The 27,155-nt window shown below is 44.0% G+C and overlaps 1 protein-coding gene across 5 annotated transcripts; it reads right to left on the bottom strand.

Moving 5' to 3' along the window:
- Window positions 1-314: 314 nt before the first annotated feature.
- RAB29 (RAB29, member RAS oncogene family) lies at window positions 315-24,288 on the bottom strand. Of its 5 annotated transcripts, none has more exons than XR_014512209.1 (7): window positions 23,977-24,288; window positions 23,461-23,688; window positions 8,982-9,053; window positions 6,408-6,589; window positions 5,554-5,675; window positions 1,375-4,929; window positions 315-1,128 (listed from the first exon to the last, which is right to left on the bottom strand). XR_014512209.1 is itself a non-coding variant. In XM_083444605.1 (6 exons), the coding sequence occupies exons 2-6, from the start codon at window positions 23,582-23,584 to the stop codon at window positions 4,800-4,802; spliced, it is 630 nt and encodes a 209-aa protein (XP_083300731.1). In that variant the 5' UTR covers window positions 23,585-23,688; window positions 23,977-24,288; the 3' UTR covers window positions 315-4,799. The 5 variants fall into 5 exon arrangements, 3 of the variants coding, with proteins under 3 accessions (XP_083300731.1, XP_083300732.1, XP_083300733.1); XR_014512210.1 differs by having other exon boundaries at window positions 23,968-24,286; XM_083444605.1 differs by having other exon boundaries at window positions 315-4,929.
- Between the last annotated feature and the right edge of the window lie 2,867 nt (window positions 24,289-27,155).

Genomic DNA, 27,155 nt, shown 5'->3' with positions numbered 1-27,155 from the left:
AACTGCTAGGTTGGCAGGCGCTGGGACCGAACAGCGGGAGCGCACCCCGCCGCGGGGATTCGAACCACCGACCTTTCGATCGGCAAGCCCTAGGCGCTGAGGCTTTAACCCACAGCGCCACCTGCGTCCTTCTAGCAACTTATGTCACCACAAAAAGCTTGAGACACAAAATGGATTAAAGGAAGGGCCTTGGAATCACCTCTAGTCAATCCCAATAAGCAAAAAAGTCTGGATGACACCCACAGTTCCATCCCACAACTGCATAAACTGAGAAACCAGTAGATGTGAACAAGCAAAGTCAGGCTGATTTCAGATTTTTAGTTTTTCCAACACTGCATTGGTTTATTGAACAGCACAACTAAAACCTCATTTGTCCTTCTGACACAAGAACAAATACTTTTAAACATATAAAACAATGCAATTCAAATGTGTATTTAAAAAATATGTGAGATTCTGAGAAAAACACCAGCTGTTTCAGGTGAGTTTTCAATGACCATTGTTCAAATTAATGGAAGGTGGTCCATTCACTTTCCCCGTGAATGCTCCACACAGTTGTAACATTTCAATTTCCCTGGGGCAGGGAAGAATCACACTTTTGTTGTGCATACAGCATGCAGTGTAACATCCAGACAAGTAAATGTGACATAGTCAAGTTGGTAAGGAAGGCACAAGTAAGAGCATATAATTTTCTCATTTAAAAAAACCCTTTTATTTATACTCTTGTTTTTAGGGAATTGTTCAATTTATGCTAAAGTGCTTTTATATTGCATGATAACTTTAATAACTTTTTCAAGAAGTAGGTTAAAAATATTTAGCACCAACTAAAATATTGGGGGGAGGGGTAAAAACTACTGTGCTAAAATAGTGCTGACTGGCAAAGGGGTGATTAAAAACATTTCTATTTTTGCTAAAATGCATTTTCTTTTATGCATTCTTGTGCAAATATGTGTTTTTAAAATGGTTTTAGCAAACTATGAGATTAAAAACACACTGTTAGAATGGCAGAAACTGGAGATGTAGCAGCACTGAGGTTCAGGTGCATGGCAATAGGCTCACTCAGCAGATACAACTCTGTACATTTCAAAACCATGCATTTTAAAAAGAAATGGAAAAGTAACACTAGGGAGCCTTAAACCCACCGACACTGTGCTTTCAAGAACAAACAAGCCCCAAAGTTGGCTTTTGAGCAGACTGAGAACATCAGTTTGAGGTCATATAAATGGCCTGGAAAAATGTGAGCCAACAAAACATGGATTAAGCCTCTCATGTGGACATGCCCCAGATATCAAACCATATTACTAAGGCACTGCTTGGTGCAAACCAGTGGGGATGGGAATCTTAATTCAGCACATCCAGTCTCTACAGTACCCATGCTTAATTGAGTGTGGTTTTGTACTCTCGGGGGAAGTGGCAGGAATTGTGCACTACACATAGGCAATGCTGCTACAAAGCAGAATAAGGATTTAATTATACAAAATCGTACATCACACTTTAATATGGGGGAGGGGTAGAGGAATTTCTTCTGGCCTATAGGTAGTCCTAGAATACCATCTGGATGAAGACAACCATTTATAGAATCTCACGGCTTGCAATCAAAGAACTGCAATCTGATGGAGAGAGGGAGGGGACTGAGCCATAAATAAAGCACAATGAATTTACAAACCCGGAAACAGTTTCGTGAGCAGCCTTGCTTAAGGCTACCAAGACAGCTTTTCTTGTATGCTAAGTGGAAGGTTTAGGAATCTCCAAGAAGAAATACACCCCCCCTCCCTTAAAAGGAAACAGCAGCTCCCATTTGAGCCTCTCTCTAGCAAATTGCTTTCAGTTTACCTCCAACCAGAAAAAATGGCATAAAAGTTTTAGATCAGAAGCAATCAGTATAGCATGAGGTGTAAAAAACAAAACACACCACTCTGATTTTATTTTAAAAGCTTACATAAAATAAGCACTTCAAGCGAGGTAACATGTCCATTATGTCTTGGAAGAGTTTTGCACAGCACTTAGGACCAACACACACAGGATTTAAACACCGAGACATTTCTTGTTTTGCAAAGCACTCTTTCAAATGTGAAAGTTCTAGTGTTTTGATCCTATACCTTGCATTCCAGTTGGTCCTCTAAAGACAGCCCTTTGGAAAGTCAGCTGTTGCCCTAGCTACCATTATATGTTTGCAAGTCAAGAATATGCAGTAGCAGCTCCATGAGATAGTGGCTTGAGAGATTTTAAAATTTCTCATCAGCTATTCAAAAGGCACAAAAATAGAACTGGATGTGGAAAAGATAATGTGCATATATTGTCATGTGTCTACCTATACAATGCTATACATGGGTTCACACAGATGGGGAGGGGGTCCTACAACTCCACCCAACTTAGTGCTCTATGTCCATCATCCTTGACCATTGGCCATGAAGGCTGGGGCTGATGGAGTCCAACTGTGGTTGGAGGGCAGGTTTACTGACTGCAACTGCCTCCCAATACCATAGCACATCAACCATTGTTGCATAGACCTCTCCAGATATATTAACTTAGACAACCAAACAGCAGTTGTAAGTCAGTGCACAAGTACATTCAAAGGGAGATATACAAAAACTCTCTCCTATAGATCACGGCTGTCAGAGATGTTGCTTGAAACAGCTCATGTCCAATGGATCTGTGTGCCAATAACCCAGCAGTAATTTCTGCCAGGCAGCTGTCAAATTCTGCTTTATATACAGCTTTTCAAAAATGGTACAAAGTGGAAGGGCTAGTGCTGTAGTTCAGGTGTATGACTGTATCATATATACTTTCACCATCAAGTGGAAAAGGAACTATTTCTAGAAAGCCCTTAGGTTCTTCTCCTACCACTTACTTAATTAGTGCAGGCAGAACTTTTAAAGACCTCAAATCTTTGTAATTTGTACTTCCAATTGCACAGAAGCAATCTGAGGCTAGTTTTGTTGTGCTCCCATTTCAAAGAGTACAATGAGATATTTGAATATACCGAAACACAACCAAGTTATCTAACATTGTTTTTTCTATAGATCCCTCTTCAATAACATGGTGCCGTCCAGATGTTTTGGACTACAAGTCCCATCAGTTCCAATTGTTGGGAATTGTAGTCCAAATCTTCTGGAAGGCACCACGTTAGTGGTCTATAGAGTATCCCCTTTAAAAGCATTTAGCTTGAATTTCTCTGTGGTTAGTACTTCTACCTGCAGTTTTCAGAAACAGTGCATAGAAACTTGCCGGTGTCCTTCACTATCATTTAAAAACATTAAAAATAAAGTTATTACCATCTTGAACGATATCTAGAGAGATTCCAGTTCCCCATCCACTGCTTGTTATCCTTTTAGCAGCAACTGTTTAATAAACTTTATTTACAAAATACATAATCTGTAATACCCTATTACAAGAACAAGTCCAATGGATAAATAATGTGCCTTCTTGTCTACATAACTGAGAAAATGGTCCGAATATATATTTTATATCTTATCCAGAAGTTGTGCCCATTAGCCTATTCAGACAGACAGTTTGAAATAACTGTAATGTTATCAGGCAAAGATTCAAACATTGCAAGGCTTTAATAGATCTTTCTTTTTTGGCCTGAATCATCCAGGAAATTTCAGAGTTTGGTTGAATATGGACACATTATTCATCCACAGAATCTTTTACCCATTACACATGCATCTCCTTGGCTGTTTATTTTTAAAAAAATAGATTAAGAAATTTAAGCACCCTAATACAACTCACCATTTTGAATAGTTAACCTTCCTGAATTATGAATTTTTAAAAACTGGTAAATTACAATTTTGTATTTTCTGCAAAAACAAAGGGCAGGAAACGGCTGGTAGCAAAAAGGTACAGGAGAGATTTAATTCTTGCCTTCTGTCCTGCTGTGTTCCCTATTCTGCGTTTACCCCCTCGGTTCACTAAAACCCATCAACGTGCTTTCAAGATAGCATTGCATGATGGCTACCTACACCCACATATTATGGCCTCCGAGAGGAAGTAATTTATCAGAATATGAAAGAGGCAAATGAGATCCTACCAGGGAAAGGGCTATAAAAACATAAAAACATTGCTACTGCTCTAATAAGGTGCATCAATGCAAAGCAGTTTACAGCTTTTACCTCAATTCATTGCTGGGCTCACTAATGAAATGGTCACAGGAAAAGGGCCTGACAATTGTATCTCCCACATAAAAGCAGGGACAAAAAAGGCCAGAGTCCCTTGTGGTTTTTTTCCTTCAGCTTAAATGCAGCCACTCTCAGAAAACACACACACAAAAGCAGCAATAGGCTTATCCTGGCAAATATGGCACCTCAAGAAGGGCTGTGGTAAGAGAGAGTTGTGCAGCTGTGTCACAAGGGGGGAGAATCACAGCATGTTTCCACAGAGGATACATTAAAGGCAGTCTGCTTCAAAGTGCAAGATTTAGCACGTACGCTGGTTAGACACAGCCAGGTTAGCCAGGGCTTTGCTTTCAGAGCTCCTTGTGGCCATTCTTCCTGCTGTGTAATCTTCAATCAACTGTGGTGGAGACTTTCCCACAAGTACAAAAGGCTGCAGCGAGCAGAACAATCTCCTCCAAGTTAGCCCAACCTGCAATGAGGCATATAGAATGGCAGAAGTGTACCCCAGTGGCCCACAAGCAGGCAAGACTGTGGCTTCCATCAACCTTGCTGGGATGCCTTGGTCTTCTATTGCAGTTTACGGCAATGCCATGAGGCAGTTCAGTACTACTTCTTAAGAAAAGACAGTACTAAGTTTCAAAGGCGCTCTCGACCTCTGATCAGATGCAGAAGCCTAGGGAGGTGAAACTAGCAGCACCCCCAACTGGGCGCGGCGGCAGCTTGATGTAGATTGATGTAGTCTCCACGGCCTGAAAGAGTGATGTCCGTGTCACCTGACGACATCAACAGCATCATCATCATCTTCTCAATAAGGACTCTAGGAAGAAGCAGGATGAGGTTAGAAAGAAAGAACAGACAGCACACATTCCCCAGCATTCCAGGAACCAAATCACAGGGGAAGACTCTCTGCTGGGGACCCCTTCTGTTCAAACCCAACACAATGTGACTGTGGGGTTCTGCATTTACCTCTGAGAAAACATTACCTTGTTGACAGACATTGTTTGCAATGAAGTTGTTTCTCGGGCAAGAGGTGGGCTTGCTGAGGAATGAACACCATCATGGACCCAAAACAACTTCCGCTTTTAAAAAATAAGCAAGGCTGTGGTGCCTTACCTACAGAGGGTACAAGCTTGTTCCATCTACTGACCTAATCACCTGAGACCAAATCTCTATTGAGCATTGCATCCCAGACCCTGGCCTACAGCCAAAATGGTAGCCGTATCACTGCAAATCACTTAAATACCTGTGGCACTGCCTGTCTCACTCCAAACCTAGCTGCAACACTGAATCATAGTGAAAGCATGACTGGATATTTTGGAACTGAGTGAAGTTGGAATTCTCTTTTTAAAGACCTCACCTCTTTTGTCATATGTTATCCATAGGCCCATACTTAGGGGATAATTAACTCTGGAAAAAACATTCAAAAATTCAATTTGCCTACCTCATCGACTCATTTACATTCTTGTTTTCCTTGACAGAGGTTTCAGTCCATCCGGTAAAGCCATTCTCTTTACTGAACCGATCAATTTCTTCTCTGGTCACAGCCCATGGAGAAAGGTCACACTGGAAAAGAGAATTTAGGAAAGTACAAGTTCATCTTTAGAACAGTCAGGAAGAGGTGAACAATTCGTTTTCTGCCTCTGCCACAAATCTGCACACGGCCAGATCTATCCAGCAGATTATAAGGCGATGCTATAACTATTTGTGCTGCCGCAGTTTGGATTAGCAGGGTAAAATGATGAGACATCTGTGCCTCTTCTGCCCCTGAAAAAAATTCTTATTACTGTTCAAAATAAACTCCTCAAGTTCAAAGCAGAGTTTGATAAATGTGCAGATATTTTATATCCTAAGCAGATGTTTCAAATATGTTTTTTTCAGGGTCATGAAAGATGCCCACTTGGGAATTTCCCCACTTCCTTAGTGATATCAGGAACAATTTTAGACGGGGAGGGGGGATGAAAGAAAGGGGGGGGGGAGAGAAAGGGACCCTTCTCCTGCACACTTTTAGCTCTGCAGGCCTCAAGATCTTCCCCACCCTCCCTTTTAAAAACTGTGGGGAGATGGAACTGGGTCAGAGGCCAGTGAGAAGACGCATTCTCCAAGCTCTGTTCCATGCCCCCTTCTTTTTAGGCCCCAACCCTAATTCTCAGCTGCCACCAGTGTTCACTGATAGCATGAGGACAGCACACATGCATGGCTCTTATCTCCCAGCACTTTAGGGGAGTTTCAGAGGGCTTATCGCCTTTTTAAAAAGAAAGAAAAACAGCTGGAAACACTCAGTCTACGGCCACTCACTTTATTAGCCAGCAGCAAACAAGGAACGGGGCTTCCATCCGGCAGCTTCAGTTTACTGTCCAAATCATACTTCCATTTCTGGCAGCTGGTGAACGTGCCAATACTGGTGACATCAAACATGATCACACAGGCCGATGCCTCTTTGTAATACAGCCGAGTCATAGACGTGAAACGTTCTTGACCTGGGGAGGGTTTAGGTGACGAAGGAGTTTTAGCATTACCTCAGATTCATTCCTAGGCAGCTTCCCCCTCCACATTTGTTTCATCCAACATTAAGGGAGTTGTATCTACTTTACTGCCTTCTGGGAAGGACAATGGAAAACTTGACAAAGTGGGATGACTCGTTCACAGGATGGTCAAACCGTGGTCCTACAGACAGTGGCGTAGCGTGGGTTGTCAGCACCCGGGGCAAGGCAAGTAATTTGCACCCCCTAACCCGTGGATTAGGGACGCGGGTGGCGCTGTGGCAAAAGCCTCAGTGCCTAGGGCTTGCCGATCAAAAGGTCGGCGGTTCGAATCCCCCGCGGCGGGGTGCGCTCCCGTTGCTCGGTCCCAGCGCCTGCAAACCTAGCAGGTCGAAAGCACTCCCGGGTGCAAGTAGATAAATAGGGACCGCTTACTAGCGGGAAGGTAAACGGCGTTTCCGTGTGCGGCTCTGGCTCACCAGAGCAGCTTCGTCACGCTGGCCACGTGACCCGGAAGTGTCTCCGGACAGCGCTGGCCCCCGGCCTCTTGAGTGAGATGGGCGCACAACCCTAGAGTCTGTCAAGACTGGCCCGTACGGGCAGGGGTACCTTTACCTTTACCTTACAGACAGTGGCGTAGCGTGGGTTGTCAGCACCCGGGGCAAGGCAAGTAATTTGCACCCCCTAACCCGTGGATTTTAGCACTCGAGTCTCTTCCACTAGATTAGTTAAAAAAAAACTTACCCTCTAAGCACATGTATTGTTTGTTATGAAAATACTGATGTAATTAAAGTAAAATGCATCTAAATACAAGTTTATTTTCAAACACTTTATTGAGTGCGAACATGCATTACACATTCTCCACATTCCCCCCCCCCCTCCACAGTGGGCGGCGACCCGGCGGCTCGGATCGGATTCGCACAGCCAGCACTGACTGCAGTGAGAGAGAGTGAGCCAGGTAGGGGCAGAGAGCTGCGAGTGGGAACGCGCCCCCTCCCCGATGTTGCGGCCGGTGCGGCCGGCCCCCCCTGCACCCCCCACGCTACGCCACTGCCTACAGATGTGGCTGAACTACAGCCTCTATTATTCCCAACCATAGGCCATGCTGGCTGAGGCTGATGGGATTTGTAATCCAACAACATCTGGAGGGCCACAGGCTACCTACCCCACCCTAAAGATTTAATGCACCAATGGATAGGAAGATGAAGCAGTGCCGGATTTATGTATAAGCTAAACAAGCTATAGCTTAGGGCCCCACTCTCTTGGGGCCCCCCAAAATAAACTTAAAGGGAAAAAACTGGATGTGCATTTCCAAAACATAAGATAAAAAACAAATAAAATAAAACCTATATACAGCAACAGTGTTTTGTGTTGTGTAGGCTCCTATTGGTTACGTACAAATGGCTTTAGATACCTATTAGGTCCATAAATTACCATATAGCATATTTTCAACACAAAAAACAGCGATAATTTGTTGCTGACAAAGGACAGCTGGACATATAAAGGGCCCTATTATCTTCAGTAGCTTAGGGCCTCATCAAACCTAAATCCGGCCCTGAGATGAAGGGGACCAAAAGAAACCTGCAAGAACTACTAGGATTCCCCGATGATTCCCAAGTTAACCCACGGTTTGGAGTTCACCAATTTCTGTACTGCACCAAAGAAGAAATGTTGTCGCTTGTGTCTCCCCTCCCATTGCAGCTGCCTGTGCCAAACTCACTCTTTTGAGGGAGAGGGGAAACTGCCTCAAGAATTTATTTTTTTATATCAGTTATCCTTACTGAGAAGTCATACTGGTAGGTAAGTAACAAACCCTACACATGAGTTTTGCTTCCTAATTTTATGGCAGCAGCTTCGATTGCTGAAGAGACAAGCCACTTTTTAAATGGGCTGTCTCTTTGGCAGTGGAATGACAAAGCAAACAAATACACATGCCTCTTAAAAAGGTAAAGGTACCCCTGCCGGTACGGGCCAGTCTTGACAGACTCTAGGGTTGTGCGCCCATCTCACTCAAGAGGCCGGGGGCCAGCGCTGTCCGGAGACACTTCTGGGTCACGTGGGCAGCGTGACATCGCTGCTCTGGCGAGCCAGAGCCGCACACGGAAATACCGTTTACCTTCCCACTAGTAAGCGGTCCCTATACCATCCATCAGCACCATTTTTAAGGCATTCCCCCGAAATTGCCATTTTCAGACTTACACAGGAAATTGCATAAACTGTATCACTAAAGAGGTGAAACACAACAACACATGGATGAAAATTATACAGCTACTGTGTGGGGGAATTTTCTACCCCTTTGGAACTATCTTTGATCGATAGAAAAAGACAAACAAATCTGGGGGGGAAATCTCATCTACCACAAACCAACAAGTGACTCTTCATAGCTTACCGGCAATATCCCACAGCTGCAGCCTCACTGTCTCAGACTCTGACCACTGTACCACCTTCAGAGCAAAATCCACTGGACACCCAAGGAAAGAAAGAAAAAGATAAAATCAGTTAGGGGTTGAATAAAATCACTGTGTAGTGTGCTCCGCTTATGAGTACTTCTGCTTCAGGCCTGAGGGGCCTTAAAAGAGGATTAAACAAATGAATGGAGGATAAGGTTCTCATGATGGCTAAGCTCTGCCTCCATGCTGGAAACATCAGGAGCGCAGCATTCTCTTGTGCTTGGGTCCTGCTTACAGGTTTCCCACAGGGATCTGGTAGGTCAGTGTGAGAACAGGATGCTGGAATACATGGACTAGATCAGGCATAGGCAAACTCTGGCTCTCCAGATGTTTGGGACTACAATTCCCATCATCCCTAGCTAACAGGACCAGTGGTCAGGGATGATGGGAATTGTAGTCCCAAACATCTGGAGGGCTGGAGTTTGCCTATGCCTGGACTAGATCCAACAGTCTCTTTTTATGTTCTTATAACGGATATTAAGGCACTACACTTGAATTAGGCTGCTGTGCAACACAGCAATTGCTTCTACACTACTGCCTTGATGCTATTCACGTTCTTCCTTCCAGCAGATGTTAAGCCCAGGCTATAGCATTTCTTGAGTACTGCTGACCTCAAAGCGTATGTTTATGCTCCAGTAAATCACAGAGAAGTGGTGGAAACAGACAACCATGTAGATGTCACTTTAAAATTCCACCCCATTCCCCCATACAGCTTTAACCACACGGAGAGCAGTCTACAACCATGTGACAAGCCAACCGCTTCTCCAGATTCCTGTGGCCATCTGTTGCTATCCCAGACAACTCTGAAACAGAAGAGTGTGCACACATTATGTGCATGCTCACACAAGTAATACATCCCAAGTCCCGGATGATTGCTGCTATGTTCATGGATCCAGAATTATTTCCACCTGAAATATGATAACTAACAGCAAGAATATATACAGTATATAATAATTTCCCCTTGAGATAGAAGTCTTACATATTTCTCAATAAGTCTTTTTTTTAAAACTCCCATCAGTAGACCATGTTGACATGTGCAGCACCATCCTGTTCCTGTGAAATGTTTTAACTTCTGAATTTTTAATGGTTGCAGCCCACCCCCGGAACCCATTAGTGAAGAGTGGGAATAAATTTAATAATAATTATTGATTGATTGCATATTTATGTCCTACCTTTTCTCCAAGGAGCTCAAAGTGGTATACATAGTCCTCCCCCTCATTTAATCCCTACAACAACCCTGTGAAGCAGGTTAGGCTAAGAGTGATTGACCCGCCCAAGGTCTCCCAGTGAGCTTCATGGCTGAGTGTGGATTCGAACCCTGCTCTCACAGGTCCAAGTCCAGCACTCTAACCACTACACCACACTGATTGGTTCTCAATAACTCTGGATCATCATCATTATCATGGTACAGTACAGTCTTGGGCAGACATGTCAGATATATATATATATATATATATATATATATATGCAGGTTTTGGTGTCCTCGGGTGTCTTCCCGTGTAAAAGTTGGGGTGTCTAGGCGACGTTTCGACGAGGTCTCACTCGTCATCTTCAGGCTGGTGCTTTCGGCTTCTTGTTACTGGAACAGAGCAGGATCTCAGTGTTTGAGTTCCTATAAATACTGTTGAGGAGGTGTGGTGTATAGCCTCCAATGTTCTGGGCAGAGAGGAGGTTCCCAGGCTAGTGTGCCTTTTCTTCTTTTGTTCCTTAATTACTTGAGGGATATCTTGAGTGATTTCTTGAGTGATTTCCTGAATCCCACTTAGGTGGGTCATTAGGTGTGGATTAGTTGCTAAAGCCTTCATGTCTTGAACTCTTGAACTTTGTGAAGAGTTTTTCTGAGAAGATGGCTGTACTGCACTTGGTTGTGCTCTGGCTTGGCTTCGTGTATAGGGGCGAGCTGTGGTTTTGTGGCCTGTGCCAGCCAGATCTGTGTAGGGATTGCAGGGGGGTGCAGCATCCGGAGGTGCCACCCTGGTTTGGCTACTGGATGGTGTCTGTAATTTATCTGTGGAGAGGGTCTGGGTTTGGGTCTGGTGTGGTTGATTGGTGATGGCGTTCTGTGTGCCTCTGGATCTGGTGTCAGATTTTGTGGGGAGGGCTAATTTCCAGATGTCTGGCAAGCGGGATGTGTCGTCACGCTTGTTCATGTTGTGAGGGTGTTTCTCTATCTCGATGGCTTCCATGATTATTCTCTTGTGGTGATGTTCCATGTTAAAGAGCAATTTGGAATCTGCAAAATTAATTTCGTGTCCTGTTTCTTTCATGTGTTGGAAAAGAGAGACCCCAAGGATAAAATTCAGAAACCCCAAGGATAAAATTCAGTTGGAAAACCAAGGGGTCTATGAAATACCTTGCAAAGTCTGCCCAGCCACGTACATTGGACAAACAAACAGACGAATAAATGCACGGATCGCAGAACACAAGAATGCCGTCAAAAAAGAAGAAAAAACTTCCTCTCTTTTCCAACACATGAAAGAAACAGGACACGAAATTAATTTTGCAGATTCCAAATTGCTCTTTAACATGGAACATCACCACAAGAGAATAATCATGGAAGCCATCGAGATAGAGAAACACCCTCACAACATGAACAAGCGTGACGACACATCCCGCTTGCCAGACATCTGGAAATTAGCCCTCCCCACAAAATCTGACACCAGATCCAGAGGCACACAGAACGCCATCACCAATCAACCACACCAGACCCAAACCCAGACCCTCTCCACAGATAAATTACAGACACCATCCAGTAGCCAAACCAGGGTGGCACCTCCGGATGCTGCACCCCCCTGCAATCCCTACACAGATCTGGCTGGCACAGGCCACAAAACCACAGCTCGCCCCTATACACGAAGCCAAGCCAGAGCACAACCAAGTGCAGTACAGCCATCTTCTCAGAAAAACTCTTCACAAAGTTCAAGAGTTCAAGACATGAAGGCTTTAGCAACTAATCCACACCTAATGACCCACCTAAGTGGGATTCAGGAAATCACTCAAGAAATCACTCAAGATATCCCTCAAGTAATTAAGGAACAAAAGAAGAAAAGGCACACTAGCCTGGGAACCTCCTCTCTGCCCAGAACATTGGAGGCTATACACCACACCTCCTCAACAGTATTTATAGGAACTCAAACACTGAGATCCTGCTCTGTTCCAGTAACAAGAAGCCGAAAGCACCAGCCTGAAGATGACGAGTGAGACCTCGTCGAAACGTCGCCTAGACACCCCAACTTTTACACGGGAAGACACCCGAGGACACCAAAACCTGCATTCCTGTACCCGTGAAAATCTACGAAAGCATATATATATATATATATATATATATATATATATATTATACCCCGCCCATCTGGCTGGGTTTCCCCAGCCACTCTGGGTGGCTTCCAACAAAACATTAAAATACAATAATTCTTCAGATATTAAAAGCTTCCCTAAGGTAAGGCAAAGAGGGGGTAGATAGCTGAGAGCTCTCTCCTCTTCAGGTACTTTCCCCAACCAGCAAGATCAGGGATTGGCAAGGTTTATCTTGCCTGGGCCAGACTGGTCCCGCAGAGATCCCTCTGTGCGTGCCTGTGATTTTCGGCACCGCGGAAGCAAGTCACTGCGCTCCACTGGCTTAGCGCAGTGCGCGAGCGGGCACCTTGTTTTGGGAGCAGCTCATGGGCTGGTCAAACGACCTCCACGGGCTGCTTCCGGCCCATGGACCTTAGGTTGGTGAACCCCTGAGCAAGATGCTCTACCAAGCAGCTCTCCCACCTGGTTGTGGTGCTTCTGAATGGCAGATTGGTCTACTGCAAATCAGCAACCATTCACAGTTTAGGAACTTAGGACGATGTCTTATATTGAGTCAGACCATTGGGTCCATTTAGCTCATTTGTCTACACTGACTGCCAGCAGCTCTCCAACAGGAAATCTTTCCAAGCCCTATCTGGAGATGCAGGGAAACTTATGCCTGCAACACAGATGCTTTATCATTGAGCTACAACCCTTCCTGAAATTTAATTGTCGATGAGGGAGTGAAACCGGTAGGTATTACTCAGACCTGGGGGGATGAACTAGGAGAGACCTGATGTGACCCAGCTTTGGGTACTTGGTGCAGCATCAACATAAGCTTGTTTTGTCTCTCTGGCCAAGCGTCAGTTACAAGAAACCCTCTGGTGTACTGCTGACTTTGTATCCTCTCTGACAAACTGGTAGTGTCGGAGAAGCCCAGGATGGCTGCTTCAACAGACTCAATATTTATGGCTGCCATGATACCCATGGAGCTGTTTCAATACACCACTGCCCCACCTTTATGTAGAAGTTTCAAGATATTATTTTTTTTTGGAGGGGGGGAGAATACATCATTGACCCAACACATATGGCAGGGCATACGTTAAATCTGTGGGTGTGAGCTGTAATAACCCTGTGACCTTTGGGTTGATGATGGAAGCCCTTCCCTGAAGGGTTGGACGACTTGTATAGCTTTTCCACCCAAGAGACTAATTAAATTGAAGGGATTCCTGAATTTCCCCATTAAATTGTCCATTTGTCAGGTCTGTCCATCCTGCCAAGGCCTCAGTCTCACTTGCAACGACATGATGGAGACAGCTGTCAAAACAATCAACCTCTTCATCTCAGTGGAACTCAAAAAGGGCTCTTGGGTTTGCTGGAGATAGTTATGAGAAAACTTCATCTGCTGACCTTCTGCCTGTCAATTTTATCACTGCATATGCCCTTCCCTGATTTATTTTGAGTCCACCATCTCACCCATTTACAACAAGAAACGGTTTAAGCTGTTGAATTTCTGTCCACTACAGCTGTCAAAGGCACAAGACCCCTGCTCTATCCCACAAAGCCAAATCTAAACCTTTCAAAGAACTTAGGTTTCACGAGTCATAACCCAGATGTGTTACTGGTCATCAATGGACCACTGCTTAGAAATGCAAATAACTGAAGTATAAAAATGTCTTAAATACAAATATATTTTAGGCTGGCAATTCTACATTCAGTGCAAGCCCAGGCATAGTATTTCAGATGGCTGTGTGTGTGTGTGTGTGTGAAGGGATTTAATATTAATAAGTTCAGCAATGTTATTAGCACTAATCAAACAGTCACCCAAATACACCCATTTAAGTGTTTATACCAGAAGCAACATTTTCCCCTTTGAGCGGGAGAGCAATTAATCACCAATGCCCCACCACAGCTACTACAATCTTAACATTCCATACACACACATATACAGTATTTCTGCAAAATGCCTACTACGCTGCAGGCTACACTACTGATTGCATTCACACAGCACTTTATTCCAGTTTCCCAGTATTTCCCTAACAGACAATTTTTGCATTACATTTGATCTTTCACACAATGTAAAAGCAACTTCCAGAAATTCACCAAAATATAGAATGGAGCTGGCTCTGCTTTCGTTTCCATGTTATTTGCACACAGATTTTTTCTGGAAGCAAATAACACTGAAATGACCCCTACATTTGTGCTATACTCCACTACATTTCTGAAAGTGGCTTTTACGTTGTGCGAAAACTCAAATATAATGCGGAAAGTAACAGGTAGGGCGAAAACTGCTGTGTGAATGCAGCCTCTGTCTCAACCCCTTCTCCCCAATGTTAGCATATTGCAAGACTGATGCAACCCATACTTTCTCAACCACAATACTACCTTCTCCTCCCCACCAAAGGGCTAGGGATATAGTAATGATGGATTCTATTTGCATTAGCATGGTAATTTAATACGTCTACATTTCGGGGGGGGGGGGGCACACATCATTTTTTAAGTGCGGGTGGCGCCGTGGTCTAAATCACAGAGCCTAGGGCTTGCCAATCAGAAGGTTGGTGGTTCGAATCCCCACAATGGGGTGAGAGCTCCCGTTTCTCGATCCCTGCTCCATGCCAACCTAGCAGTTCGAAAACATGTCAAACTGCAAGTAAATAAATAGGTAGCGCTCCAGTGGGAAGTAAACGGCGTTTCCGTGCACTGCTCTGGTTCACCAGAAGCGGCTTAGTTATGCTGGCCACATGACCTGGAAAAACTGTCTGCGGACAAACGCCGGCTCCTCGGCCTTTAAAGCGAGATGAGTGCCACAACCCCAGAGTCGTCCGTGACTGGACCTAACGGTCAGGGGTACCTTTACCTTTTAAGCCTGAGTTAGAATTAAATGTTGTCTTTGCTGGGACCTTTTGCTGTTGGGTGGTCATGCTCCTACACAGTCACAGTTACACTGAAATCCTACAACTCCAAAAGTTAAAGCCTTTGCTCACAAGGGAGTTGCTCTAGGCCCCTGATCATTTTGGCTGTTCTTTTCTGCACATTTTCTATTCCATACAAAATCCAGATGTGTCCAGACCTGTACACATGCTACCCCTGAAAAGAGTAGGAGGAACCTTTGTTCTCCTTGGGGGTTGTCACTTATTACAGCCAATAGGTGCCCTCGACACTTGTGCAATCACAATCTACGCTGCACTTGCAAAACAAAGATAGCACTGTCTAGTGCTTTTTTTTTTTCTTAAAAAAATGTTTAGGGGTATTCTCATTTTCCTACTCATATTGAAATACTGCCCCTCAATGAGGCCGAACTTAGATTCACAAAATGTTTAGGGGTATGTGTACCCCTGCATATCCCCAGAAAAAAGCACTGGCACTGCCTAGAAATCACAACACATTTTTGTTGGCTCAGTACACCATGCCTTGACTGCCAAGAACATACAATATCCCATAATGGAAGCCCAACCCCAGGCAAAGAATGTGTGGCCTGCACGTTTCAATTAAGCAAGAAAGGGCATTTAGTTTGCAAAATAAAAAATAAGCCAGGCGAGCACTCTTGTGACAAGTCTATAGTATATTCTCAGGATGAGCTGCAAGTACATTAATATCTACATATTATAATATTATATAAACACACACGCAGGCAGTTTGAGGACTCTAGCTGAAAAGCAGAATATAAAATCTACCAACAAAATACATATTTGATGGATCCGAGCCTCTAACAGCAATGCTGGCAAACAGCCATAACGTTAAAGTAAAATAAGCTGTAAACTTGTAAGTGGAACTTTCCTCCCTCTGCCTCCTATAAAGATGAATCTATTGCAAATGACTCCTTGTCCAATTCCTCCCCATTCTCCTCTTCATTGGATCCTCTTAGTTTACCCTGCACTTCAGTGAAGTGTGTTTAAGGAGCATATTCTGTGAAGCCTTAACCCCCAACAGAAAGAGCAGCCAGAGATAATCAGATCATTTTGATTCGGGTCACCCTTATATAAAGGGGGTAATTTAAAGTAAGGCGGCTGGCCCGGCTAATCTTGCCCTAGTTTGGTTCAGTTCTTTGACTAATGATCTTATAGACTTAAGCGGAACTAAAGAAAAATATCAAAAGGACTCTTTTATAAACTTCTTCTAAACAGAACTAAAGAGAAACATCCAACGTGTTCTTTTAAAATTAGGCAGCTGGTAGAAACAGAATTCTGTTAAAGGGCTACTTTGCAACATTAACAGGTTTGTTTTCCATCACTCAGCCACATAGCCCGAATCAGAGACTACTGTGGCTGTTTCCCACTCACAGACCAAATAATAAAAAATAAAATTGCATTCCAGCAAGTGTGTTAGGACCCCTGAGAATGATACTTCCCCTCCCCACAGAGCACAACAGGAACAAAACTAAATTAGACCACAGCTATTATCCAGTTCAGTGGATCTGAAACACACTGCAAGTTGTGCATCTCTCTCTTTTCTTTTCTTTTTTTAAAAAGGCAGACTGCGGAGAAGAAAAAGATGGCAAAGCTTCTCCCCCCTCCCGTCTCTACTGCAACTGATCAAAGTGGGGTGTAAACGAATCCTTTGCAGGCATAAAACTGGGGCCTTTGTACATCAGTTTCTCAGTGGGGTCTGGGCTTCACTTTAATGACCTCTGACCTACTTATTCATTTGTGATTTTCCAACAGGGAGTTAAAAGGTAATAGGAAATAGTGGGGAAGCTGCACTTACCCATATACTGAAATTCTATCACACCGGGAGGCTGTTTAGCCAGAGATTTGGTGTCTTTCTATAGCTTGTGAACTATTCAGCCACAGTCCCTGTGAAGCTTTCAGTAGCATCAAACACAGCTTTTAACGGCAAATCTGTTCCATACCCAGAACATCTTCTATATGCTGCAGACTCTAAGGATGTTAAAGGTTGCAGTGTGGTTGTGCCAACATCAACTGACCCAAGGATTAAGTAAACAATTGAAGCCGATGCTTGTTCCTTGTATCTTTCCCCTCCTTGACTCCCAGTGGAAAGCTCCCTCTCCTCCCTTTGTAATGATTACTGCTCATTTTCAAAAGTTTTCCCCCAGACATACAACAGTACAGTGCACAATGTATTAATCATTTTTTTCATTAAAAAAACCCCACAAAACACATAACTATAACAATAACAATACAGCTTTCACCAATACAGTGGTACCTCAGGTTACATACGCTTCAGGTTACAGACTCCGCTAACCCAGAAATAGTACCTCGGGTTAAGAACTTTGCTTCAGGATGAGAACAGAAATCGTGCTCCGGCGGCGCGGCAGGCCCCATTAGCTAAAGTGGTGCTTCAGGTTAAGAATAGTTTCAAGTTAAGAACGGACCTCCGGAACGAATTAAGTACTTAACCAGAGGTACCGCTGTATGAAAGAGGCAATACTTTACACGCTAATAAGACCAACTGCTTTACAGACACCAGAAGCAATTCAGGAGAGAAGGTGACTTAGTAATATGTCCTGCCTGCAATAAAACACGTCTCTACCGTATCGGTCTCTACAGTCACAGAAGGCGCTGTGACTCTCCAATGGTTGGGCTTTACTCCCAAAGGCTCACTCTTCCACTGTCTCCCAAGATGTCAACAATATGTCCAATCAGAAGTTGTTCTGTCAGACTGATGGCTGCACAGCCCCTCTCTGACCAGCTACATAATGCAAAAAGGGATCCCAAGGCCACATTCACACACAAATCAGGGGTTGGCAAGGTTTACCGGCCATGGGCCAGATCACTCCCATGGAGATTTTCTGTGGGCCGGACTAGCGCAGCGTGATGCTGGAAGTTGCGTCTGCACATGTCCGCGGCGCTGGAAATTGCGTCTGTGCATGGCCGTGGCACCGGAAATTGCGCCTGCGCAGAAGCAATTTCCAGTGTCTGGACATGCGCAGACACAATTTCCAGTATCTGCGTGTGCACAGACGCAATTTCTGGCGTTGCACTGTGAGTCCCTGCGCTGTGCCAGTTTAGCACAGTGCGCGGGGGGCTCGCCAAGCGGGCAGCTCAGTTCATGGGTGGCTTGTGGGCCGGTAAAACGGTCTTCGTGGGCCACATCTGGCCCATTGGCCGCATGTTGCTGACTCCTGACTAAAATCTTCAGAGCAATCTGAAGATGTGGAAACTGTAGCTCTGTGAATAGGGGTCTCAGGGTCTCCTAACAATTGTCAGCACTGTTAACAAATGACAGCTCCCAGAAATCTTTGGGGGAAGCCATGACTGTTCAAAGAGGCATCACAGTATTTTTAATGTGCGGCGTGAACATGGCTCAACTGTCTGCAAATGCATCGTTCTCTTGCTCTCACCCCTCATTTAAGGTAAAGGTAAAGGTACCCCTGCCCATACGGGCCAGTCTTGCCAGACTCTAGGGTTGCGCGCTCATCTCACTCTATAGGCCCGGAGCCAGCGCTGTCCACAGACACTTCTGGGTCACGTGGCCAGCGTGACAAGCTGCATCTGGCAAGCCAGCGCAGCACACGGAACGCCGTTTACCTTCCCGCTGGTAAGCGGTCCCTATTTATCTACTTGCACCCGGAGGTGCTTTCGAACTGCTAGGTTGGCAGGCGCTGGGACCGAACGACAGGAGCGCACCCCGCCGCGGGGATTCGAACCGCCGACCATGCGATCGGCAAGTCCTAGTCCTAGGCGCTGAGGTTTTACCCACAGCGCCACCCGCGTCCCACTATTACCACTCTTACATAAAAATATCAAAGTGGTTTGCAACGAAAATGCAGAAAACTGTGCATTCTTAACTACCTGCCTTGATGGAATAGGAAAGTTTTCAGCAGGTGTTTAAAAGTTGAAACAGAAGGCGCACCTACTGACTCAATGTCTCTGCATCACTGTTTCTGCTATGTGCACACCTTGGACCACCAGCCTTGTATCAAAAACTGTGACGATCCAGTGGTGTGTGATCTCTAAGCAAGCGGCTGCCAGCAAATAACAAATTCAGTCTTTATTGAGCAATCCTCACATAGCCTCTGGAAATACTGGAAGGAGGGCAAGGCCAGGGTCATGATGAAACTTCTAATTAACAATGGCTGTAATTTCCTGGAACACCCACCTCAGTTGGACCACAGGGCATGCCCACCACATGTTGAACTTTGTGCCAAATCGATTGCATCCTCTCCAACACAACCTACTTACGAGTCCTCACCATGTGACCTAGTTTCTGCAGCATCATGTACCAGTGATAAATCAATTTCAGCATGGTTTCCCTCAGTCTCGCAAGGACCGATTTCAAAAGCAGTGTTAGAAATTCAGATATATAAGCTAGGCAGCCAAACGGCACCTTAAACCTAGGTTATGATCGCCACAACAGTATGTGTATTCACCAGGGGGTTACATAGATGACGCTTTCAACACTACAATTCTATGATTCTGTGATCTCAGCTATATTGCCTGACTGCAGCTTCCTCTTACAACAATTCACCTGTCCCAGTATGAAAGGAGAAACACACACAGGGGAAATGGAACAGGTATTAACTATGGACTAAGGCAGAGGTTTTTAAACTGGGATTGCCAACCCAACGCCCAGAAATCTCCACGTAGTCGCAACTGGACCTGGACAAAACACACCTGGGGAATTTCAAACACTGTTCAAAGGCAATCTCAACTCCACAGCAATCTAGGTATTTCCCACAGTGTCATACCCAAGATCTCCCTCCAGACTTTGCACAATCTGATCAATGACCAAAAGGTCCCAGACAGGACAAGAGAGTCCAATACGCTAGCATGACCCCTTTCAGGTTAGGCTTTTCATTAATGCACCAGGTGAGATCCTTAGGAATAGTCCCCATTCTTTACAAAGCTTTACAGAACATCTGAACCTGCATTATTTGTAGTCAATGAAAGGGTACATCGCTCAGCTCAATGTTGAGCTCCACCTAAAGGTTGGCCAGCAATAAATATATAATTTATTTGATGGAGACCCTTGCTCTCTCACTTGCTGCACTTTACCCAGATGATCAAAACTTGGGTGGCACAAAAAAGGGTAGTGGCAGTGTTTTGCCCATTTCTGCCACAATTTCAGAGTTACTCTTAAGAAGGAATTCAAGATCGCTCTAAGTTTTCCCTGGGTGGCCCTGCTTCATGGCCCACCTTCCCACATTTTTAATAGTTTTTAAAGGCATTACTGTTTCCAGTAATTTAAATCATTCCCCTTCATTGAAACCGACAAGAAATCATGTTAACCAGTAGCTACCAATATAAACAATCAAATCTAGATTTCACAATAGACCACTTTTTGCCTCTTCTACAGATCATTGCAAATTAAGCAACATGGGTTACAGCAATCCCATGCCTTGCAGGACAGGACTCTTCAGAAGGTACTTTGGGGCATTTAGAATCAGAAGGGAAGAGATTTCACAAAGGGTTAAAGCAAGGACTAGCTCAGCAGCCATGATTCAATTTAATTAAAAGCAGCCGTGAGTTCCCAAGATGAAAAACTGCTGTTGGAAATGATGAGAGACTACCAAAGCAATCCTGACCAGTAGATCTGCTGGCTGGAGTGGATGGGGTGGATGTCTCTCTCTGCCAGAAGGGGTGGGGCACATCTTCATTAGTTAGAGTTTTCCCCAGGCAGCAGATCTATCACTGGCAGTGTTTCTGTTGTTTGTAAGCCCCAAAACAGGCTGCTCCAGGCCAGTGTTAGTCGACACCTTGGATCTGATGGATCCAAAGCCTCTTCATTCTCCCAAGAGGTGCATCCGACCCATCAACTACTACAGCCAGTTAATACCTGCCTTCAGGGGCAAGATTTGAAACCAAGATCTACCAGGAATAAACAAACAAAAAAAGAGTCATACACACACATTAAGCCCGGGCTGCTATGAGCCAGGACAGCAACAGATGGGTGATAGCTCCAATGGTGTATACAATTGCTCATAGAATCATAGAATCATAGAATCATAGAGTTGGAAGAGACCACAAGGGTCATCGAGTCCAACCCCCTGCCAAGCAGGAAACACCATCAGAGCACTCCTGACATATGGTTGTCAAGCCTCTGCTTAAAGACCTCCAAAGAAGGAGACTCCACCACACTCCTTGGCAGCAAATTCCACTGTCGAACAGCTCTTACTGTCAGGAAGTTCTTCCTAATGTTTAGGTGGAATCTTCTTTCTTGTAGTTTAGAGAACTACAAGAGAATTTACATGCTTTTCTTCAAAAAAATAGTAACAAAATACAGAGAGATCTCATCACAAAGTGAAATCCCTTCAGAGATCGGGTAGTATTCTGTGATTGAACCTATTAACTAATATAAGAACTGACCGTGGAAGTCATATAAATATTTCTAATTTCATAATTAGGTGTTCTGGAGAAAAGATAAGTTTGTAAACCAAAAGGAAATTATTTCCTTGATTGCTCTGCCCATTCTTTGCAAGCAAGTTCAGAAACGCCCTTTTCCAAAAACACAAGGTTAGAGTATTTCCTCTGGCCTAAAATATGATGGAATTTCTCTTAACAATTTGATAATTGATCTATGGAAGTGAAGGAAGTCCCATCCTAATATTCACCCTGCCGCTCCAAAAAGTGGCCTCTCTTTCTAGAAACTGGCTCTCAATCTACCACAGAAACTCAAGCAATTCAGAAGACTTTCATATTGAAGCCAAAGGAGACTGGATATCTGCTTTGGCTTTTTACATCACAATCCTGAGAAATTCACTCAGCACCACTGTCCTGGGTTTTAAGCAGAGGTTGGATGGCTATCTGCAATGTATGATCTAGTTGAGATTCCAGCATTGCAAGGGGGCTGGACTAGAGGATATTGGGGTCCCTTCCAAACTCTACAATTCTATGATTCCATAAATAGAATCTGAAGATATCTCAAGAGAATGCACTTTAAAAAAAATGCCACCACCAATCCAACATGTAAAGTGGGAAGAGTGTAGCTACTTCCACACACTTGTCTTCAGCTCTGAAATTAAAACAGAAGGAGCCATAACTCCCAAAGCACCATACTGGTGAAATTCTGGTAAAAATAGTGAGTCTTACACACACACACACACACACACACATGCACTTGAAACCAGGCTAGTCCTTATGCAGAGAACCAGTGTTTCACAATATAGTTTCTCCTATGGAACAAAAAAGCTTGAATGTTGAATGATAGATTGCAATTATTTAAGAACTAGTAACTACAAGATCATCTTGGCTATCTCTTAGTGCTTAGGTGATTGAGCCTGAGCTTCCACTGCTGCCGCCCCACCACGAACCATTTTAATTTCTTCAGTAATGTTTTATTTTGGATTTAATGTTTTAATGTAGATTGTGAACTGCTTTGAAATTTTAAAAAAAATATAAAGTGGTATAATAATAATAATAATAATAATAATAATTTTTTATTTATACCCCGCCCTCCCCAGCCAAGGCCGGGCTCAGAGCGGCTTACAAGCAATAATAAAAACAAGATGAATGATTACAACTTAAAAACAAAAGTAAAATACAACATTAAAATAATGGAACATTAAAATATTAAAATGTAGCCTCATCGCAGGAGGAGAAGGAAAAGAAAAAAGAAAGAGAGGGAGGGAGGGAATCAAATTGGCTCCAAGCCAAAGGCCTGGCGGAACAACTCTGTCTTACAGGCCCTGCGAAAAGAAATCCCTGGTCTCATGAGGCAGAGCATTCCACCAGGCCGGAGCCAGAGTTGAAAAGGCCCTGGCTCTGGTTGAAGCCAATCTAACTTTCTATAGAAATTAAATGAATAAATACATGCATGGCTATGAGTAACTATGGACATATTTAAACCATGACATCTCAATGGCGTTTTGCTACCCAGTATGAGGGGGTGGGAGGGACCTGGTTTTATTTCAACAGAGGTGCAAACACAAATGAAACACCAAAGGAGGAAGTGAGAAATGCAATATCCGAAGAAACAGGAACAAAAATAAAATACAAGAGAGCAACACTTTTAATTGAACTAACCCCCAGCCACTTAAGAGTATGACAGCTTTTGAGTTCCACAGAGCTTTTCATCAGATGGAATGCAATCAAAAGGCAGATATTTGCAATACACAACGCTTTTATAGCACTAGAACTATGCCATTAAATCTGTTATTAGAGCTCATCATCTATTGCAAATAAGTTTGTTGTTTTTCCAGGGGCGGCGGCCGCGGGGGTGGGGCAGAAATCCAAAACAACTCACCTCCCACCGTCGACTTGTAGTGTTTGTTGAAACTATCGTTGGCATACCGCTGGACCAGTGACGTCTTCCCAACTGTGGCATCCCCAATAATCAGCACTTTGAACATATGGTCGTGATGGCCCATGGTTTGGAACAGCCAAGTAAACTCAAGGCAGCGCACGTCGCCGTTTCCTCAATTCTTGGGAGGGGAGAGCAGCCACGTGGGAGGCAAGGACTCCTCACTTTTCCCTAGAGGGCGAAAAAAAAATCTGTGCATTCAAAAGCAGCCTCCAAAGCCCAGGCAGGAGCTCCAGAGTTTAGCGCATCTCGGTTTCCCATCTGGAGTAAGCAAACACCTCCCTCTAAGAAACAGGGATCTTGCGAAGCCACCGAGCACCAAGGGGTTGGGGGGTCAGTATGCAACTTTTACGTTTAATTGTCCGCTCCCTTCTGCAGGTCCAGCTCTCGCTGAACGCAGGGAGGCAGCAAGCAGTGTTTCCAATTATTTGCGCCCAGGAGAAGACTCGCCGGCCCTACCTTACGCGTTTAAAACGCACCAAGCGGATCCCCAAGAGGAGTTCTCCACCCGACGAGTAGCGAAAGCAAAACACACTGTCAGCAGCAGCAGCCGGGCGCTCGCTGGGGAGGAAACCAAATCTGTACACGCCGTTGCACCACAGAAGCAAAAAAGTCTTTGCAGGGAAAGCGTTCGCATTGCCGTTTGCATAGAAAGAGGCTTAAGCTCTTGATAGGATCCTCATCCTGCAACTAGCGCGCCTCTTGCCGCGGCTTCTGCGCTGCCGAGCCTTTTCCGCATTCTCCTGGCCGTCATGTGAGAGAGGGCGGGGCGGCTGCCTCGCCCCGTCGGAGGAACTACAGTACCCAGCATGCATAGGGCGAAGCGCCCCCTATCAAATCCGTAAGCCGGAACGGCTGCGTCATGGGAAATGTAGTGATTTAGGAAGGAAAAGTGTAGCCGCGGTCTGCCCTTCAGGATGCAGGCACCGCGGCTCGTGCGATGTATAGATTTCTGTATAGTGCAGTGTTGGCAGGGCCGGATTTAGGTTTGATGAGGCCCTAAGCTACTGAAGGTAATGGGGCCCTTTATATGTCCAGCTGTCCTTTGTCAACAACAAATTGTCCCTGGTTTTTTTGTTAAATATATGCTATATGGTAATTTATGGACCTAATAGGTATCTAAAGCCATTTGCACATAACAAAATATGTGTTTTATCAAAGTAATTGTTGAACTGAAATAAAATTAAAAAGTATATTAATAGTGTCATTTTTTGGGGGGCCCCCAAGAGAGGGGGGCCCTAAGCTATAGCTTATACGTAAATCTGGCACTGCATGTTGGTGTATAAAATCTCCTCCAATGCTGGCTGTTGAATTTTGCACTATTATTATTTATTAAATTTGTATACCGCCCTTGACCCGCAGATCTCAGGGCAGTTCACAGCATAAAAATACAAGATAAAAGCAGAAAATGCATGATAGAAACAAGAATGAAAAAGCACAAACCAATAACCCTTCTCCTATACAGTGGTACCTCGGGATGTGAACGGGATCTATTCCGGAGCCCCGTTCGCATCCTGAATGCAATGTAAGATGCGACAGCGCGTCTGCATGTGCGCGGGTTGTGTTTTGCCACTTTTGCGCATGCGCGTGACGTCATTTTGAGCATCTGCGCATGTGCGAGCAGCGAAACTCAGAAGTAACGCGCTCCATTACTTCCAGGTTGCCTCGGAGCGCAACTCAAACACGCTCAACCTGTAGTACATTGAACCCGAGGTATGAATGGATACACATTTAAAAGGGGTATAAGATGCCAATCAGCCAAAGGCCTGGTTAAAGAGGAATGTTTGTGTCTGGTGCCTAAAGGTGTTTAATGAAGGTGCCAGGTGAACCCCTCTGGGAAGAGCATTCAACAAAAGTGGAGCCACTGCAGAAAAGGCCCTTTCTCATGTTGCTATCCTCCGGACTGCTCATGGAGGAAGCACATGAACGAGGACCTCAGATGATGCTCTCAGGGTTTGGGTAGCTTCCTATGGAGAGAGGAGGTCCTTGGGGTATGCAAGTGCTTCAAAGAAACACTTTCCTCCATCCTCTTTCTCTGTGCCATGCACCATTTTATAATCTTCCTAGGGGAGCCATATCCCTTTGATCATTTTGGTTGCCCTTTCCTGAACCTTTCTCAACTCTACCATATTGTTTTTGAAGTGAGGGAACCAGGACTGAATATAGTATTCAAATGTCTCCATCATTCTGTGTCTGGAAAAAAGCCAACCAAAGAAGAATGGCAAATCAAGTTGATGGACTATTCTGAAATGGCAAAATTAACTGGGAAGCTCAGGAACCAAGAAGACAATAAATTTTAAAAAGAATGGGAAATGTTTATAACGTATTTACAAAATTATTCCAAACAGGTCAAAACATTAGCAGGATTCTAAATACACCTGTAATGTAACAGATAGTATAGATACCTTAGGAAGATGAAAAATTGGAGAAGTATTGATATGCAGATGAAAATAGAATTAAGAGGACCCATGGATGGGATGGGGTGAAGTCAGGAGATTCAGAGTAATCTCGATATATGGAATATGTATGATCTTTTGATGTAAGTTTATTCTTTTTCTTTCTTTTCTTTTTCTATCTTTTCTTTATTTAGTTTTGAAAATCAAATAAATATATAAAACAAAAAAGGAAAACACTGCTATGAGCGCTACATTTCTTCCTCTCATAAATAAACCAGTTAAAGGCAAATCTGTATAATTTACCATTGCTGGTAGGTATGGATTTCCAGAGAGGTAATCATGTTAGTCTCTTGCAGCACATCAATCAACAGGGTATTGTGACACCTTGAAGACCAACACATTTATTATGAAATAAACTTCACGCCTGTAGATGCATGAAGTAACATCTTAGTTGGTAGGAGACAATAGCAAGATGGGAGTTCAAAGGAAATGAAATGCAAACACTACAGTCAGAGATAATTAGAGCTTAGATATGCGTTAAATAGGCACACCTTTAACCCTTGAGAGTAGCAGATTGGTAATAATTGAGATGGTTGCATTGCAGACACCTGTAGTGTGGCAGGGAGCCATTCACAAGAAACAGAGCTTATAAATAACAGGATATCTGTGCTAATGAACGGAATGAAAATCCTTTGTCTCAAATGAGCTCACAAGTGTTCTCATTGAACTTCAAGAGGTGCCTCTTGAAGATCTTCATATTTAGACTATGCAACGGTTTAAATTTTTGTTGTTGTTCAGCCATTCATTGTAATAATTTTGTACTTTATGATGTTTTATTTTCTATTGCATAAACTGCTGTACAGCACCATGTTATATTCTATAAATAAAATAAATAGGGTTATGTCCAACATTTCCACTCCACTATTGCAAGGGGCATGTGCTCACAGGACAGAACCTTTCCCTGCTCTCCCCTGCAGCCCACCCCGGAAGCTCTGGAGAGTGTGGGGAACTCTCCAGAAAATATTTTTGGGGGTATGCAGGTGTATAGCAAACAGAACTCCCCTGGATCTGCTTTGGATACAACCCAAAACCTTTTTGATGAGTTGTAATTCAGTTGTACAAAGTTGCATTCTCCCTTTGAAGTTCACTAAGATCACTTAGAGTTGGAATCAACACAAAAGTTCTGAAAATGCTTTTTAAAAAGTGTTTTTAAAAATACATTGAATTTTCCATAAGGCTTGC

Source organism: Podarcis tiliguerta (genome assembly GCF_965153285.1).
Source record: "Podarcis tiliguerta genome assembly, chromosome: 6".
Classification (NCBI taxonomy): domain Eukaryota; kingdom Metazoa; phylum Chordata; class Lepidosauria; order Squamata; family Lacertidae; genus Podarcis; species Podarcis tiliguerta.
This window is presented reverse-complemented; position numbering and strand designations above follow the sequence as displayed.